The sequence below is a fragment of the Homalodisca vitripennis genome, chromosome 7, assembly GCF_021130785.1.
Source record: "Homalodisca vitripennis isolate AUS2020 chromosome 7, UT_GWSS_2.1, whole genome shotgun sequence".
Classification (NCBI taxonomy): Eukaryota; Metazoa; Arthropoda; class Insecta; order Hemiptera; family Cicadellidae; genus Homalodisca; species Homalodisca vitripennis.
Genome location: NC_060213.1, coordinates 25700464 through 25720540, shown reverse-complemented (window position 1 = coordinate 25720540; position 20077 = coordinate 25700464). Strand labels below are relative to the sequence as shown.

The window sequence follows — 20077 nt, the reverse complement described above, 5'->3', positions numbered from 1 at the left end:
GTTAAGAATTTTACAGTAATACTGTAAAACAACAATAAATCGTTTACACTACATATGCTTAACGTTGTTTTAATAAAGTACGTAAATATTTTCTCTAATAACTGTTTCAGTGTTTCACCAATTCAAATTGATGTTGACAACTTATTGCTATGTAAATTTATTTTTAGGAAATACGAATATATTTCTTCCTTTCCTCCTCTCCTTACGACAGAAAGAAAAATCACAGCAAACATGGTTTGTCAGTATATTTGCTATCATAAATTATATCATAATTTATATAAAATTTTATATAATAAATTTATATTATATAAAGTTATTAATATAATAATAATAAATATATAATAAAGTTATATATAATAATTTATATAAAAAAAATTCTTTTCCATTAAAACCTACTCACTTCCACCAAGGATACAAAGCAGGAAATCATAAATTATGTCAATAGGCATCACTGCATATTGTAAAATTAATATTGACACATCTAAAAAAATGTGGTTAAGTGCTGTATTACAGCAGTGCCTTAACCAGTATATGTGTTCCATCCTTGTCAAGGGGAGTGCTAAACGTCTCTCCTTTCATACAACACGAGAGAACGTTGGCAACTGCCGGGTATATAACTACAGCGTCACAATACAGCATGACACCGAGAACTTCTAACTTTGGCATTATATTTCATTCGCTTTCAGGGTATATACCTCTTTGAAACTGTTATAATTTACGATTGATGTACATTTATAGTTTATTAATACTGTATTAGAATACAATCTCAAGATAAAAGATAATTTTATCTGAATACGTTGATTACGTCGGTAAGGAAGATTGTCTGTAGTTGCTACACAGTGGCGCTTCTCGTGAGAACCTTCGGCAACAACTGAATAGTTTGATATATCCAGACATGAGCGGCATATGCTACGTGCTTCGTAATGTGATGGAATTTTTACGCTTCTATCTAAACTTTTGACAAATAACATATAACTGTTAATCTCACGACATTACGACCATATAAACCAATATTCAGTAAATTTGCTAAATTATTGTGCAAAAAATACATTTGTTTTCGAATAAATATTATAAAATAAAAATAATAAAAAGCTTCCATGTAAATAGATGCCGCTATTGTAAGTTTTTAAGTGTTGTAATCATAAAAAACTAACTTTAAATTATTAATCAATATGCATGCTGTTCCGTGCCTTATTTTGGAGTGTATTATGAAAATATAAATACATAACTATATAAACTGTAAAAATGTAATAAAATTGTATTTACAACCAGCTTTTAAGTGGTATAACCTTGAATTTTACCACTGTTCTTGATTTTCCTCATAGTATTATGAGCAATATTTTTAACTATTATTAATAAGAATCCATAGCGTATAATATTTTATAACAAAGATTTTTTTAAATATTCATATTATGAAGTAGAAAAGTTTTATATTTTATTTTCTGAATTTCCAATAATAGTGTAAAACTTTAAAGAAAAGTATTTGGGCATGTATTACGTCATTAAATATAAACATCTCATATCAATAAGACCTTTAAAGTTGTCCTTATGGGCTACAATTTAGATGACTGCTAGTACAACCAGCAGTATATTATAGGTAGTATTTATGTTATATAGTAAGAAAACTAAGAGTTGACCACTTTCCCAGTAATAAGACAAAGTGACATTTTAATGTGTTTTTTCTGTCTACTACAGTCAATGCTGTTTTGTTTACAAAGAGACAAACTGAAGCATCTTAGACAGCATGTGGCCATGTGGGAGGTTTTTTATTTACAGCAAGAAAAAAACAGGACCCAAAACAGACCCCAAACAGAAATGTTTGTAAACTTTGACACTGTTAAAGTAAACTTTTTGATGGTTGAAGTAAATTTTGACTTTGCCTACTAGTGCCCTCATGGCAAATTTCAAACCCTCACTCATCAATGCAGGATTTAGTTTAACATATCAAAACATACAAACCAATAAGGATAAAGAACAACTTATTTGGTTAAAGGGGAAAAGGCTTAAATTATCAAATAAAAATAATAAATTAATTTAAGTAAAATAAGATATCTTATATAAACGTTACGGTTTTACAACTTTTTTGGGTGAGCTTGCTACCAACAACTCCAAATTCAATGGAGGCTTCATAAAAACGAATCTTAAGGGTAAAAAAAGTTATATCGAGACATTTTTGAAAACGAGTTTTATAAATTTATAAAATATTTGCTAAAAAGGGGGTTCTAGAACTGAAAACCTGTACGGAATAAATAACTGAGAGCTGTACCTCTATTTTGTTAATTATTTTATTTTGTTCACCCTTTTTTTCACAGTTTAGAAAGTCCACCCTACTAATCTTTTATTTATTTAAGTTCTTTAAGATTGTAGCTAACAGGAAGTATTGTCAAATTCCCTATATTTGTTTGCATTATCTTCAACAACTTATTAATGACTCTTGAATCAGTATAAGAGATTATATAAAGATTTTGTTCACTATCACACTCTTGAAATGATGATAAAATCCTGATGGTAACAAAAGTGCTTATACAATAACATTCCGCTAACATTAGCTGTTATTTGTTTCATCTGTTACTGTAGTCTGTATCAACAGCTCTAAAAGTATTTCAGTTGAGTCTCTCTTGAAGCTGTAGTAGCACTGTTACATACAGGAATGCAACAATTTTGGAAAACAATATATCCATTACCAACCCACCCTCTTACACACTTCCACTATCTATTACCTACCCACCCTCTTACACACTTCCACTATCTATTACCTACCCACCCTCTTACACACTTTCCACTATCTATTACCTACCCACCCTCTTACACACTTCCACTATCTATTACCAACCCACCCTCTTACACACTTTCACTATCTATTACCTACCCACCCTCTTACACACTTCCACTATCTATTACCTACCCACCCTCTTACACACTTCCACTATCTATTACCTACCCACCCTCTTACACACTTCCACTATCTATTACCTACCCACCCTCTTACACACTTCCACTATCTATTACCTACCCACCCTCTTACACACTTCCACTATCTATTACCTACCCACCCTCTTACACACTTCCACTATCTATTACCTACTATTCCACTATCTATTACCTACCCACCCTCTTACACACTTCCACTATCTATTACCTACCCACCCTCTTACACACTTCCACTATCTATTACCTACCCACCCTCTTACACACTTCCACTATCTATTACCTACCCACCCTCTTACACACTTCCACTATCTATTACCTACCCACCCTCTTACACACTTCCACTATCTATTACCTACCCACCCTCTTACACACTCCACTATCTATTACCTACCCACCCTCTTACACACTTCCACTATCTATTACCTACCCACCCTCTTACACACTTTCACTATCTATTACCTACCCACCCTCTTACACACTTCCACTATCTATTACCTACCCACCCTCTTACACACTTCCACTATCTATTACCAACCCACCCTCTTACACACTTCCACTATCTATTACCTACCCACCCTCTTACACACTTCCACTATCTATTACCAACCCACCCTCTTACACACTTCCACTATCTATTACCTACCCACCCTCTTACACACTCCACTATCTATTACCAACCCACCCTCTTACACACTTCCACTATCTATTACCTAACCACCCTCTTACACACTTCCACTACCCATTACCTACCCACCCTCTTACGTACTTCCACTACCCATTACCTACCCACCCTCTTACATACTTCCACTATCTATTACCAACCCACCCTCTTACACACTTTCACTATCTATTACCTACCCACCCTCTTACACACTTCCACTATCTATTACCTACCCACCCTCTTACACACTTCCACTACCCATTACCTACCCACCCTCTTACATACTTCCACTATCTATTACCAACCCACCCTCTTATACGCACTTCCACCATCCATTACCTACCCACCCTCTTACATACTTCCACTATCTATTACCAACCCACCCTCTTACACACTTTCATTATCCATTACCTACCTACCTTCTTATGCACTTCCAATTTCCATTACCTACCCTTCTTACACGCCTTCACTATCTATTACCTACCCACCCTCTTACATGCCTCCACCATCCATTATCTACCCACCCTCTTACACGCTTCCACTATCCATTACCTACCTACTCTCTTACACGCTAGATATTATTTACGAATATTTACATAGAAGCCTGCAACTTAAATGATAATGTAAACTTTTTAGTTTTTGTAGCATATCATCCCACTCACTCAATTAATTAAAAAAAAATACAAATCATAGTTGAAAAAGAACTATTTTTAGCTATTTTGTTTTACATTTTAAATCTTTATCTTAATTATAGATTAAAGACACTTGATATACATTCTTTAAAATATTACTTAATATTTTAAAACTTCATCATTAAGGGAAAATTATACAGAAAAGTTATTAAGTACATTTTATTGTTTATATTGTGTTAACAACATTTTAAATGATTATATTTAAACGCATTCTATAAATCCTTTCATTTTGATGGGTTTTGTAGAGATTGCAGATTTTGTTTCAGTTTGTACTTTGAAGAAAGTTGTAAAAATGCAATGTATAACAAATGCATGCATATGAAAGCAAATACAAATGAATAGTAATTAATATTTACGATCCAATAAAGGATGAACATGATGTCAAGTGGCATTTCATATTTAATTGGTACCACCTTGACTATGACAACACATGTTTAGGTGACCTCTTTTCAATAGAGAGAAACATTCCACCTTTTGACTACTAGTAAAAATGAACGAACTTCAAACTGAAGAGGCACTTGAGTTTTTTTGCTGAGTTTCACGGTGTATTGAGACATGATCTTGGCCACACAAGCCTTCACCTCCATCACAGCAAACCTCATGGCTGTAACAGAGAATTAGTTTCATTGTAATTGTAGTTCTGATTGAGATACTGCTCCACATAAAGTTTATTGAATCAGTTAGTAAGAATAATAATTGAGCCTTGTCAATTAGTTTGAAGTTTGTAGAAATAGGCCTTTACATTCATTGCTACATAACCTTAATGGCTGCAACAGAAATTACTTTTACTATTAAACTAAATCACTTTAATAATTAATTACATATTGGATGTAACATAATAATGTATATATATAAAAATTATAATTAAAATTAACCATTTCGATTAAACTCTAACATAAATCTCTTTAATACAACAGGCAACTAATAAAACTATCCTATCCTAATCAGCTTTCATTCCCCATCCACGCAACTTACATACAGTTACCCCAAGTGTGACCGCAAGAACCACCAACCGTCACTCCCGCCGAGTCCGCAGCAGAAAGGCCCTAATCTCCGCCCCAAAGCGATCGCGCTTGTCAATACTTCTGATGTTGTCTGGGAGAGCGTTCCACAATCGACATGCGGAAACAGTGAAAGATTTATTATATAAGGCTGTCCTATGAATTGGAGTTGATAATAAAGATGCACCCCTACGAGTTCTACGTCCTCTAATATCAGACATAAAAACGAAACTTTGGGCCAAATAACTTGGACAACCATTGTGGATTAGTGCGTGCAACAGACTAAGTACATGAAGATCTCTAAGTTCTTTGGATTTTAATAGGGATAATTGCTCAAAATAAGGAGATACGTGATCATCACGTCGTAGTTTGTGGTCGGAATGGAGACTTACAATATCTAGTTTCATTGTCACAATAGATCAAATTAAGATATCTCTAACATTCCTAAGAAATCAACTGAATTTTTCTTAAAATTAATGTGAGAATTCATATCTAGTTAGCACAAATCGATAGCTGGAAACTTAAGGATGAAAATCTACAACAATATAAATAAGAAAATTTAATCTCTAATATTCCCATTTGAAGTGAATACATCATACAGCATTAAATGAATTTTAAAATTGGACTTACCTATACAAATCCTTGGTCCATCCCCAAACGGTAAGAACGTAGAGTTGGGTTTGAAATTGTTCCCCTTGAACCTTTCAGGGTTGAACTGGGCAGGATCAGGATAGTATTTATCATCTTTGTGCAAGCCAATAACGGGAATGAGCATCACTGTTCCCTTCTCTATGATGAGGTCCGAGTCCGGTACTTTGTATGGTTTAACACATTCCCGCGACAGCATGGGCAGTACAGGATAGATCCTCTGTGCCTCTGTACAAACAGGTTTGTAATCAGTGGAGGTAAGGAGATTGTACCAAACGCTAAAGGTGATTAGTTATAAATAAGTTAGTTACCTTGGATAACTTGATCCAGATATGGCATCTCCCTGAGAGCCTCAAAGGACAACTCCCCATGTTTGGACAAGACAGAGTCCACCTCCTGTTGGACTTTCTGTTGAATTTCAAGGTGCCTCGATAACTCGAACAGAACGAAGCAGATAGTGCGAGAGACTGTCTCCGAACCACCAGTCAGGAAGATCACAGTGTTTGAAGCGATTGATTCGTCTGTGAACCCTTTTAAAAGGTGCAAAACTTCAGTTCTGTTCACAAAAGTTGAACACTTTTTCACTATCAAGTAAATATTTTAAAATTAGAAGGTTTGCATTGTCCTATTATTTTCATATCCTAATATCTTCATGATGCCCTCGCTCTGGAATTCTTCATAAAGTTATGAAACTCAGCAAATCAATGCTCTATCACTAGAAATTAGTTGGTCGATAATTTTTATCCCACAATGTTTCATACTCAACCAACACACACAAAAATTTATTTGTAATTTAAAATTTCATTATTGAGTCATGGTGCCAAAAACCCTTGTTTATATGTTATATTTATAAAAGCCCTCACTTACTAATTACTAATTCTCCAACTACAAATTCGGGAAGAATTTGATACATGTATGCTTAATGACTTAAACATAAAATCGAAATTATTTTCATCAAGATCAAATATCCATATGGGTTGGAGAAATAGGATTGTAATCTTTTATAACAACTATATTCTGTTTTTAAACTTCCCTCTGTTCTAGAAAGATGAAATTCAACACACATGTGTATTATGCTCTTAATTGTTACAGACAATCGGTACTGGAAATACCTTGAAGCAGAAGTAAATAGCAATGAGTGGAAATACATTTTGTTTTTGACCTAAGTTGACTTTTCAGACCAACTTTTCAATGTATGTCCATATTTTCTTGATTAGGGCAACAATGCAAACGCTTCTATAGTATTGAACGTAACAGACCTGAAGTAGATATAATTGCTGAAAGTACAGTTACATGTTTGATTGAAAAAAACTTTTGAGACCTATTTATAAGTCATATTTTCTTAAACACAGCAAGAACTCTACTATAGTGTGTAAAATATATTGGTTCGAACCAGAAATGTTTCTTCACACGCAAAATCTGAAATAAGAGCCAGTGGCAAGTTTGTTTAGCCTCATATCATTTTAACAATGAACACTGAAATGTCTAGTTTAAACATGTCTACATCAGATTCAAAATTACCCCAGGACATATTATGTCATAAATGGGGGTCACTAGATTACTATAAACAATATTTCTCCTCTCTAGCCTAAAATAGATTTAGTATTGCTGAAATTGTTGGAGTAAACTTATTTATTTTTAGAAGTGTTTTATTGTCCTAGAAGCTGTGATGCATGTTCACATCAAAGCACCAGAGGCAGCAAGGACCTATGCACAAATGCATCAATATAACACAAGACAAGCATCTGATTACTGCCTGCCTCGTTAATAGGCTCACAGCAACTGAAAAGAGTCCAAGCTACGCTGGCGCCAAGATGTGGAACGCACTTCCTGAAGACTTGAAAATAACGGACCGGAGACATTGCCGGAGACAAACCCTCAAGAACTGGCTACTGGATCCAACCATTTTACTCGCTAAACAAATTCTACGGGAGTAAGACCTAAGATCAACAAGACACTAGACCTAAACCTTTATTTGTTGACGCAATTACTAATCTTAAAGTTTATGTAAATAAAGATGATTTGACTTTGACTTGACTTTGACATTGTTCCATTTAAAAAGGCTATGCCTGTGACATATCTGTTATTCAATAACACATTGTGTATGACGCCACGAGGAACTGCTAATATTTATTATATTTTTATTGAGCCAAGTATAAATAATATAATATCAAATGGTAAATTGTGAAACCAATATTGACGTTGGCTGTGAAACCTACTTAGGTGTTAACAAACCTACAAGAGTGCTCAAACATCATATTATACCATTCTTTGTTCCAAATGTGTCTCACAATTCACGTAAACTCATTTTCTTAGTTAATATAGTGCAAATAGTTAAGAACTGATCTTCAACCACTGATTAAAACTGATAAAAAATCTGTTCTCTGAACCACTTCAGATTCACGTTGTTTAGTCACAAAGTGGGTAGTATTTTACAACGATCTCCTCATAATCTATCATTCAAAACTGTGCCCTTATCTTAGCTGCACTATTATCTTAATAATACCTGTTTTGTTAGATAAGTAACCACTAGAGGGTTAGTAGTCTACAGGTTACTTTTGGCAAGATGAAATAACTACTGTCCGGCAACTTACATTTCTCAGATGTATCTATTGATTTCTCATCCTCCTCTGTATAGTTCATCTGGTCAATGATTGCATCATCCTCGTGAACAGAAGTAGCCACATGGGGCGTGATCTCCCCTTTTTCTTCTTGTTCCTTGAGTGATAACAGCAGTTCGAAGTAGTCGTTCCTGTGGATATTATTCTCCTTACGATATTTCATGTTAGCCCGGGTCATATTCATGAAGTAATCGTACAGCTCACTGGGCGATACGGTTATGTTGAAATAGTCAGCTATTTTTGGCGCTAATGTTACAAATGTGAATTTTAAAAATCGCAGAGGAGAACCGGTAAACATTTTTTCCACAATCGACTTGAACTTTTTGAAGTCAGGGCTGTCTGGTGGGAACTGGACTCCAAAAGCACAGCTTGCGATCACGTCCAAAGTGAACTCGAAGAGAACGTTTGAAGGATCCACATCTTCATTCTTCACAGATGAAACCTCGTCTATCTTTGTAATCAAATTTTCACTGCTTTTGGAGATCTGTTCGAACATACCTCTCAATTTCCCTGTTGTAAAAGTAGGCGTCAATTTGTGGCGAAGTGTTCGCCACACACTTCCTTTTAATCCAAGAAGATTTCTAGAGAATAAATCTTTCTTAAGTGTAGGTGCTGACCGGTCTTGAAAATGAGTGAAATCTTTCACCAAAACCTTGTTTATCAAGGTCGGATCCCGCACCATAAGTACAGGCTTTTTGAATTGGAACAACCCAACATATCTTTCGTCAGGGAAATTGATTGTAAATCTCCTTAACTGCGTCTGCTTGTGATTGTTTGCCTAAAATGGTACCGAGAAAAGTTCCTTTCTTTATGTTGGTCACGCCTCTTTTGTCCCAGTAGTCATCATTGTTTGTGATGTACCAGTACAGAAGGCACAGAGCAGAAATAAGAGCTAGGAGAATATCTATCAGTACAGAACCAGTGACCACAGCCATCGTCACCTCCGAACCTGAAACACAACAATCAGCATTACATTAGCCACTCTTGTGTATCTTATATGACCAATGAATTACTATGTAAAAGGTGCTAATTCAAATACATAAAGATGTGAAAGCTAAACTTGCTTTCTGATTGTACAAACAGAATTGTAAACAAGAAAACTTTGTAAGAAAACATAATAAAACTAAAATAAATAAAAAAAACACTTGTCTGAGTCAGTTTGGAATTAATTGAATTAACTGAGAACAAAAATGATTTAATGGAAGTATGTAATGATTGTTTTGAATTGATGTATTGAAAATGTGAGAAATTATTACAACCTTGATAAATAACAAGTTATAAATTGAGGTATCAAAATAATTAGCCCCTCTTGTGAATCTTATATGAGCAATGAAATACTCCATAAAGCTGCCAATTCAAATATGTACAGAGACATGTGAAAGGTAACTTATATATATATATATATATATATGTATATATATAATTTCAATAAACATTGAATCACAAAAAGTACTTGCTCCGCCGGGAGTCGAACCCGGATCTCTCACTTGCCGGGTGAATGTGCTACCATTACACCACAGAGCGCTTACTTTTTCTGATTCAATTATTTTCTATTTTATATATATATCCATAATTGTGTTGAATTGATAAATTGAAAATGTGAGAAAGGGTTACAATCATAATAACAGAGATTAAAAATTGAGGAGCCAAATAATTATTAAGTTTGATATACCAATTAATTTATAGATTTTCATAAAGCAATGACATTTTTATAGAGTGATCGTTCGTGTAGGCAAGCAACAAAATATTTACAGAATATTTATAGTAAAAATGTATGTACGTACAGTAAATATAATGTAATGAACTAATTATTTACTAAATTTGGAATGGTGAAGGAAACTTAATACAGTTATTATTAATATAATAATGTTAATTATAAAATAATTAAAGCATAAAGTTGATAAAATAACAATGTTTAATAAGTGACTTTTACTTTCATTAAAGTGTGGGAGCAATTTTGGTTATACACTATATTGATCTTTACACTACTAAAACCGTTCATCCTTCAGGAGGTTTGGCCGGAATGGATAGTCAGAACAGTTTGTAGTCACCATTGAGATTTAGGAGTGAATGTACCATAGTTTAACACATTGATTGCATTGGATACAACATCATATCCATACAGGCAACATTGATTTGATGATGGTGCATGCCACTTTATGGGATTTGGCTAATGTTTTGATTATGGAATGTTTAAATTATATTATTTAAGAACTATAAGAAATTTCATGCTGATTTTATGTAAAAAAAACGTTTCAATATAGGTAATAATAAGAGAGCTGTGACTGAAATTTTTTTATCAAAATCGGTTTTTTGAGCATAAAGGACGCAACCAATAATCAATTTGACCCCATTACTTTGTTGGTCTTGTTATTAGGCACAACTTTGTCCATTTAATCTTTGCTGTATCTCTTGTAGTTTCCAAGATCCCTTCAGTGTGGAACGCACTTTGTTTTGTAACAACTTTGTAGCATTTTGTTATAGAATAGGAGGTCTTACTCAATTGGAAAGGTGAGAAGCTACTTTTCTGGGAGAATCCAGAACAGTGTTTACGCCAAACCTTCCTCCAACCAATCCTCTGGTGGAAGATTGTATTAGGGTGGAAAACTTTTGACAAATGAAGAAGCTAAAGGTGAACTCTTTAATAAAATTCAAGCTATAACAAGAAGAGTACCCACAGCTCAAACCCATAAGATGGTTTCCTGAACTATCTCTAACAATAATATTAATAGCTGCCTGTACCCATAATTGATTCCACGCTTTAAAAATCTTTTTGACTAAACATGTATCTGTTGGCAGTATTGAGCGCAGTTTCTTGAAACTATAGTTAAGAATTACGTTTGTTTGAAAATGACCCAGGAAAGACTCCCAAGGACTATCCATCATATCAATAGAATGGGATCAACCAATCCAATCATATCCTAAACCAATCATTTTAAGTGGACTCGTGTCATCATTTCACAAAAACGGAACTGCAAAAAATGAAATGATAATATATTCTACACATAATGTAACTATGATTGGAAGTGTTGATTCAGTTGAATTTTGAGTTTAGCTCCAGTTTACCTTCCTTTTATTGCAGCCTCTGGTATATGACGCTGTCTCAGACTTCACTCCTGTAATCTGGAGTGATGTTTGTCTGAAGAGATCCAAAAAAGTTGATGATGAAGAAGCTCAAAACAAAACATTTATATCATTTCGACATCAGAGACACCTATAAATAGTTGAAGTGGTAGTCTTATTGTTTAAGACTTCATCAGACTTCAGACGCTGCAATAAAAGGAAGGTGAACTGGAGCTAAACTCAAAATTCAATTGAATTAACCCTTCCTACCATAGCTATGTTATGTGTAGAAAACTCGGTTGCTCCACAGTGCTTAGAGATCGTGTCTATCACATCGTAGTGCTCTCAATTAATTGTGTACCTGATGATACTATGAGAGATGAGATAAGGCTACCAATTCACCTGTTTATAGGTGTCTCTGATGTTGAAACGATGTAAATGTTTCATTTTGAGCTTCTACGTCAAGGAATTGTTTTATATCTCTTCAGACGAACATGACTCCAGATTCCAGGAGTCAAGTCTGAGACAGCATCAGATAACAGACGCTGCAATAAAGGGAAGGTGAACTCAAAGATAAACTCAAAATTCAAATAAATTCCATTTAAACTTTTGGAAATATGATTATTTCTTCTGAATTCCAAAAGTGTTGGTTTTTGTTGTATTTTCTAAGTTCCTATATGGTGTAAAATAAAAAAAAATTCAATATCCTGTTGTACTTGCGATTAAAAAGTATCATCACATCTCAAAACATGCCACGGGACTGGTTTTTTTTTTTTTTTTTTTAGTTTCTATATGACTGCAAAGGGCTGTTTTGGCTTGGATGCCAGAATAGCTTGTGCTAGACCTGGATGTGTGTATAATAGTTTTGATATTGAAATGTGCAGATTACTGTTCATTTAGTGACAACGTATAGAGTAAAGAATTAAATAAGATATTTATTTTATTTTAAAATACACAAAAATGCATGCAGTGAAAATTTATATTTCAACACTAAGAAAGAAGTACATTTTACAATCAGTGCCAAATAATACCATCTTACTTCGCAACCGTGTTTTATAAGTTCATATGGCTGATCCGGTCATTTCAGAATTTCATTAAACAAATTATACCATTTAATTACACCACTAATACAGCAATATCAGAATTTGTACCTATCACATTAAAACATTATTGAAAAAATGTAATGCTCTTTTGCTATATTTTTTTATCGGGGCAAGAAAGCAAACTAAACAATAGGACTATGAAATACCCTACACAGACCTAAGGTGTACTTGTACAGGTGATATATACTCGTATTTCTAAATGTATCACTAGTTCTAATGTGATAAGAATATAATTCAGTTACAACTACAACTAGGAAATCATATCCACAATGTAAATGTGGATATTATTGTCATTTCTATATTATTGGTTAGTGCAAATAGTTAATGATTTATTTACATTTGACCATAAATTTTTTAGCAATAAAATACACTCATTTATTTATGAGATTTTATTTCAATCTATAAAAGATGTTTTGTGACTTATTTCATTATTATAGATGGGTTTCATAAGAGGTGTCTTTATTTCAAAAAGTTTTAATTCATTATCAACATTGTCAGGTGACCTGGTGCTTTCTTTTTGATTATTCTGTAAGCTGTATCAGATACTGATGTTATTATTTTTTATGTACGTCAGGTTAGAAGGAAGACTAGTTCTTTGGTTTTGTGTTTTTGTGCAATATTTGTTGTTTTAACGTTATGCTAGTTTTAGCATGGTTAATATTTGAAAATACTGTATATCATCAGTTCTTAAATGAAGACCAATGACATAGAAATGAATACTATACATAGTGCATGTTGATTCATTTATTGGTTAGTGTGAATAATTACTAATTAGTTACCTTACTTTTGTCCATAGATTTGTGTTGCAATAATTTATTATCTTTTATCGTTCTTCTTCTAAACAATAACCAAATTCAGATTTCCTAAAGAAATATTAAAATTGACAGACTTTATCAGTTAAATGGGTAAGGATTTTTAACTGACAATTTAGTTCAAATGGTGAGCATTTGTTTTGTTATGGGGGCCTTTTAATATAAAATCACAACACTATGTTTTTATATACTTAGACAAAATTAAAAAATTATCTTGGAATTCATATAACACTTACTAATCAAAATTTGTCATAAACAATATTTGTATCTTAGGTTTTGGATTTTGAGATATTTTGTTTTAAATATATTTCACGTAAATCCCATTGGAAATAAATTATTAATACTTCAGTTGTAACAAATTATATCTATTTCCTCCACTGGATTGGAAGGAATATTTATTTTTCAAAATAATTAAATTGCTTGGCTTAAATTATATTTTATTGATTTGGAGATTTGACAAGTTAGTTAGTTATAAGTAAGCACTTAACCTCTATTTATAACTGCAACTTTAGTGTTAAAAGTTAAACTAACTATTTTAACTTTACTGTTAAAATAGTTCAAACTAAACAAATAGTTAATCTTTTTAACTTGTACATCGTATTGAAGTATAAAAAAACAATCATACCAATCGATTACATTACCTCAATAAAATCAGAAGATAGCAAAATTATTCAACACAGAACTTGCAGCGACGTAACTAGGGGGGGGCACGCGGGGCATGTGCCCCGGGCCGCAAGTTGTTGGGGGGGCGCAACACGGCCACAGATTTTTCTATAAAAAAATTGTTGAAAATATTTTTTAATGCGAGGTGTGTTGCCAAAAGAAAAATCATTATATTTATTATTTTTATTTGATTTAAAGTCCTAAGAAAAATGCAAAGTGAAAATGATGAATGCTATCTGACTATTTACGAATCATGTTTACGGTCTGCATGAACTTGTACAGAACGAGTATGGGCACACTGTGTTATCTGTGGAATGAACTCACTAGGACGGCGCGGCGTCAGACACTTCCTTCCCCTCCCGGCTCCCACCCGCAGCTCCCCCATCCCTCTCACACCGCACCACACATGCCACTTGCCACATGTCCACAACACAACACATCGATGCTCGCTGGCCTGACCTTGACTAACAGACTAACTGCGTATGTTGTGCAGTTGGGTTGCACTACTATTGTTGACAATAGTTCATACTTCTACTTCATTATATACATCATCAGTGGTTCGGTTTCACGTAAAGTGGTTGCGGAGCTGTTTCTTTGAGTGTTACTAGCAATATTATTTTCGTGTTTGTGTGAATATTAGTCATGTCGAAAAAAAACTGTCTGGTGCGGAAAATCGCAAAAGAGCTAAAGAGAGAAAAAAAGGGACGCACATCAATCCTCGTCTCTTCTATCATCATGGCTAAATGAAACAAACAGTAAAGGTAGGTAAGATAGATATACAGTACTTTGTTACTTTGTATTTATAACTAATACAGATTAATGATTAACTTATTGAAACCTTAAAAATATATCATAATTAACTTTTCTGTAACTGTAGCAGCGTACTATTGATATGAATCTGTGTTTAAAAAAAATATATAATTGAACACAGGGTTTAAGCTTTTCTTCTTCTTAAGCTATTTCTTAGGAAACGCTAACAAGCAGCAAATCTAGTCATCGTCACACTTGAAGACGACATTTCGCTTTAACCAAGAACTAAGAACGTCATAATTTATTTTAAAAAATTAGTATAGTAGGAGATGCTTTGTCGGCAGTATTGTTTAATTTAGCGTTAAACTATGCTTTTAGATAAATACGGCACAATTTAAACAGCTAAGTTCTACCACAAATTGACAAATATACCAATATTATTATTTTATCGAATGAAGGTAACTCGAATTTTTTTTATTTTTTCAGATGAAATCAGCTGTAGTACAAGTACGACTTTTGGAAGATGGAGGGTCCATCAGCTGATGCAGTCCAAGACGTGTTTTTCAACTAATGCTAATCTTGGTACGGAAAATCTTCAGCTGGAAGAACTTCCAGTTGTACCAACGGTCACCCAGGATGACGTCGAGGGTGAAGAGATCGAGATGTTTCAACCGGAGCAAAAGTATAATAATGGTAACGTCTACGAGTTTGACAACTGATCCAACCCATGGTGAGTCTACTAAAATCTATTGATCTAAAAGATCCGGGGAAGTGGCCTAATACCATTTCGGATGCAGGACAGATGTTTTCTCGTATCGAGATTATTGAATGAAGGGAAAATAGAAACCTGATCTTAACAATACTTTAAGAGATGGGAGACAGTTGACTAAAGAGAGTGGTTTACAAAAATTATGCCTAATGGCTTAAAAGTACATCGAACATGGCTAGTCTATAGCAAATCAAACAATTCCTTGTATTGTATCCCATGCAAACTTTTTTCGCACACTGAACATCAACATCCACATAAGATTTCTGCTTTAGCCAAAGATGAAGGGTTCACTCAGTGGAAGAAATTGAGTGAACGGATTCCTGAGCATGAGAACTCCTTAAATCACAACAGTGCTTTTGTGCTTGGAAAATTTAGAATCTAGTTTAAGTAAACGTTCTGGCATTGACAAAGAACTACAAGACATGATTGCACTTGAAGAGGCACACTGGAAGGGTGTTTTGTATGCTATCATTGATGTAATCTTACACCTAGCAAAAGATGGCAGCCCATTACGAGGCTCCAATGAAAACCTGGATTTCAGTGACCCTAGATGCGGTAGGTTTTTTGAACACTATTGAACTAGTATCTCATTACCATGCACCTCTGAAAGGAGCACATCTTCGCCATAAAAAAGGCCAAGTCAGTTACTTTTCGCCGCTCATCCAGAATGAATTTTTTAGACATTATTGCAGGAAAAGTCAGAGAAAACAATATTTTGTGACATCAAGGCTTCAAAATACTTTTTCAATTATGTTTGACTGTACCTCCCGACGTAAGTCATTTGGAGCAAATGTCTCAAGTCCTTCGTTATGTGAAAATCACCGAACAGGGTCGGAGGTAGTGGAGAGTTTTATTGATTTTGTAAAAGTTGGTGAAAAAAACTGGATTGGGTCTTTCGCAAGAAATTTTCAGAGAAAATCAAAAAAGATGGCTTAGATTTGAAGAACTGCCGGGGCCAGTGCTATGACAATGGTTCGAATATGGCTGGCAAATACAAAGGCGTCCAATCTAGGATTCTTGCCGAAAACAACCTGGCTTATTTTGTGCCTTGCGCGGCTCATTCCTTAAATTTAGTAGGTGAAAATGCTGCTAGTATGTCAGGGGAGGTACAGTCATACTTTGGAACTCTTAACTGCTTGTACAATTTTTTTGCTTCCTCGACCAATAGATGGGAGGTTTTATTAAAACATGTCCCTCTATCTCTAAAACTACAAAGTAACACCAGATGGTCGACTAAGAGGGAAAGCTGTACAAGTTTATATACAAGCATCTAGGTAAAATTATAAATGCTTTAAATGACCTCAGAACCAGCCTAACTACCTCAGATGAAACAAAAACTGAAGCAGCTAATCTTTTGAAAAATGTCAAGCAGTTTTGAGTTTATAGTTCTCTCTCCTGTTTTTGGTACAAGCAATTGACCCGCATTGACATTGTGAACAAGCTCCTACAAGTGGAGAGAATATCACCATACATAGATCGGCCAAACACATCAGTCGATTGATCTCATGAACTAGACTCGGAAAGGGCAAACTATTCAAACGCTGCAATGAAAGAAGCCAAAGAAATGGCAACAAATCTTGGCCTTGATCCTCATTTCAAAGTAGTTCGAAAGAGAAGAAAAAAGCGCATGTTTGATGAGAATGCCGAAGATTGAAGCACCTGAATTCTCAGAAGAGAAGAAATTTCAACAGCAGCTATTAGAAATCGTCGATCGCATTCTTTGTGAACTCAGAGAAAGATTCAACTCTATTCAAAACATAAAATCATTTGTTTGGTTTTTTCTCAACGGAGCTAGCTTTGGAACAATGAGTGGGGATGACCTAAAGGCTATAAGCAATTGAATTAGCCTCCAAATATAAAGAAGACTTGGACAAAGACGAATTGGCAACTGAAGTGGGAAAGTTTCAAATACCATGGTTTGGATTTTAGTACCAAATTATCCAAACAGCCAATTCGATTGATCTTCTGAAATTTTTGTGTGTGAACAAAATGGAGGATGTATATCCAAACATAATGACTGCCTTACGGATCTTCTTGACAATTCCGGTTTCAGTCAGTGGCTTCGAATGAAAGAAGTTTTAGTAAACTTAAAATAATAAAAAATTATTTACGGAATTTGACAGGGCAACAGAGGCTGACAAACCTAGGGATTATTTTCCATTGAGCACCAGGTAGCCTCAAAACTATGCTTCAGTGAGATTGTCAGTACATTTGCTGCAAGAAAAGCCCGAAAAGTTAAATTCTAAGAACAATTAAATGTTTAAATCAATATTTTACATAATTTACTATCATAAGTGTTTTAGTATAAATGGTGTTGTTTTGAAATAAACTATTTGTTTTTGAAAATACGTATTCTATTATTTACCAAATATATTTAGGCCTATATACTTTGAACTTGAGGTTGAGTATTTTAAGATCAAGATTCATGACTAGTATTAATGTAGCGTACCCGGTACCGATGGACACACCACACTTTTTAAGAGGAGTTATAAGGAATTAGTTTCAGTTCAATTGGTGGGGGGGAGGGGCGCCAAAATAGTGTTTGCCCCGGGTGCTGAATAACCTAGTTACGTCGCTGAGAACTTGATTCAGGGTCTAACCACGAACTTTTATTCCGTTACATTTGCAAGTTGCACAGCGTTTAAGATAAATACAACCTCTCACTATCTATCTAAACTCAAGATGAGCGTGTTATCTTACTGTATAATGAAGCGTTTACTTGGAAACCTACAGTAGGAGCCACGATAGAGTGCAGTTGTCTCAACACGCCCTGCAGAAGACACAGACCGGTTGTCAGTGTTGTACTGTACTGTCCAAACATCTAACTAACGTAGTTAATTGGTTAACACAGTCTCGTTGACTGCTTCAAGGTCACGCGCTAATAGCACTCTTATCCACTGCCTGTACTATCATCTTCCAAGAGTGTAAAACAGTTGAGATAAAAGCCTAGCTATTTACAGAAATTACAAGTCATTGTTTTGTTGAGGGAGCGATATCCTTCGGCCAGACTTTGTTTTCACGCATTCCGATTGTGTTTCACACTTAATGGCATTCATAGAATTCCTTGGAAATTCAGCAGTGTACGCAAGCTTAGGCTAATAAATAAATTGTCTCTCTGTAAGGTATAAATTATAATATTTTGGTTCAAATCGTTGTGTAATTAAGTCAATTGTAATTTTCAACTTGACATTTCTCATGACATATTGACTGACAATACATTTATTTTATTTTAATATGTATTTTATTAATTAAATGCAAACGATTGTGAGATGTTTTGGTGTTCAGTACTCAATATGACAAAACCTGGTGGACAGATTTTAATTAAATTTTGTATATACATCGCTTGAATATAAGAATACAATATTTTGTTCCTAGCATTCAAAATTAATGCTATATTCATAACATAAACATTTTGAGAAGTAATTTCAAGTAAATTTAGTGTAGACATAGTCGACATTATTTATATTGTATTTATATCGCTCATATAATTAAGACGTTAGCACACATTTGTATGTGCAGGTATTGTGGTGTATTTCACAGTGGTATTTTAAACTTTTAGTATATGTGGCGGTAGTGACACATTAAAACAATCTTGTTTATTCTGAATATCACTGAAATAACCATTATAAAATTTAAGAAAATTTAGGGTCTGTAAGGTACTTTAAATGAGCTTCCTTTAACATTGTAGCATATTTACAGTAACTGAAGGAATGCAAACAAAAGGACCGGGACTCATTTCGCTTCGTGACTATAGTTCGGGGAAAGAAGCGATCACGGTGAGCCCCTGACTTCGCAATTGGAATCACAAAGCCTGGAACACAGTGAACATATTTACGGCCGAGAAAGCCATGAAGGGTCTTCGTTTTGTAATGGTGAGGGATACGATAATAATTAGGTATACACATATTGTTCCTGAAAACCAAGAAAATATCAAAAATAAGATGATATGGTGAAAGTTATTTGAAAAGCGAGGACATTCACAAAATACCCATTATCCATGAACGCTCATCAAAGAAAAAGAAAAACAGTGAAATCGGTGACACCCAGTTGGTGTATCCTTTATGGAATCGAAATAATCGTAAATATTATAGCTATATGCGATTGTTTTGATGTTTGTAAATCTGTCAGGCAACAGCTACGATGTACTGTGATAGCGTTAAAATGTTTCATGAACACTGAAATGACAAGTACCTCAAATATGCCCGATTCCTCGGGGCCTGGCTCCAGCTTTTGGCTTAATTCTTCGCTTAATAATTGGTCATATGAGGTTTTCCTGCTGGTTCTCGCCGCAATTCAAAGATTCAAAAATGGACGAGAATATTATATGCACGAGAATTACAGTCTCTTGAGATATTGTAGCTTA

General features: G+C 34.4%; 1 protein-coding gene and 1 non-coding gene across 2 annotated transcripts; both read right to left on the bottom strand.

The window, feature by feature from the left end:
- Window positions 1-483: 483 nt before the first annotated feature.
- Window positions 484-586, bottom strand: LOC124367033. The gene has a single exon (XR_006922853.1). It is a non-coding gene; the product is annotated as a U6atac minor spliceosomal RNA (small nuclear RNA).
- A 3847-nt stretch (window positions 587-4433) lies between these two features.
- LOC124365718 (cytochrome P450 6k1-like) lies at window positions 4434-18550 on the bottom strand. The gene is given in 6 exon segments (XM_046821667.1): window positions 4434-4888; window positions 5916-6161; window positions 6245-6463; window positions 8528-9287; window positions 9289-9503; window positions 18415-18550. Coding segments are annotated over 6 exon segments (1716 nt in total). The 5' UTR covers window positions 18536-18550; the 3' UTR covers window positions 4434-4733.
- Window positions 18551-20077: the final 1527 nt, after the last annotated feature.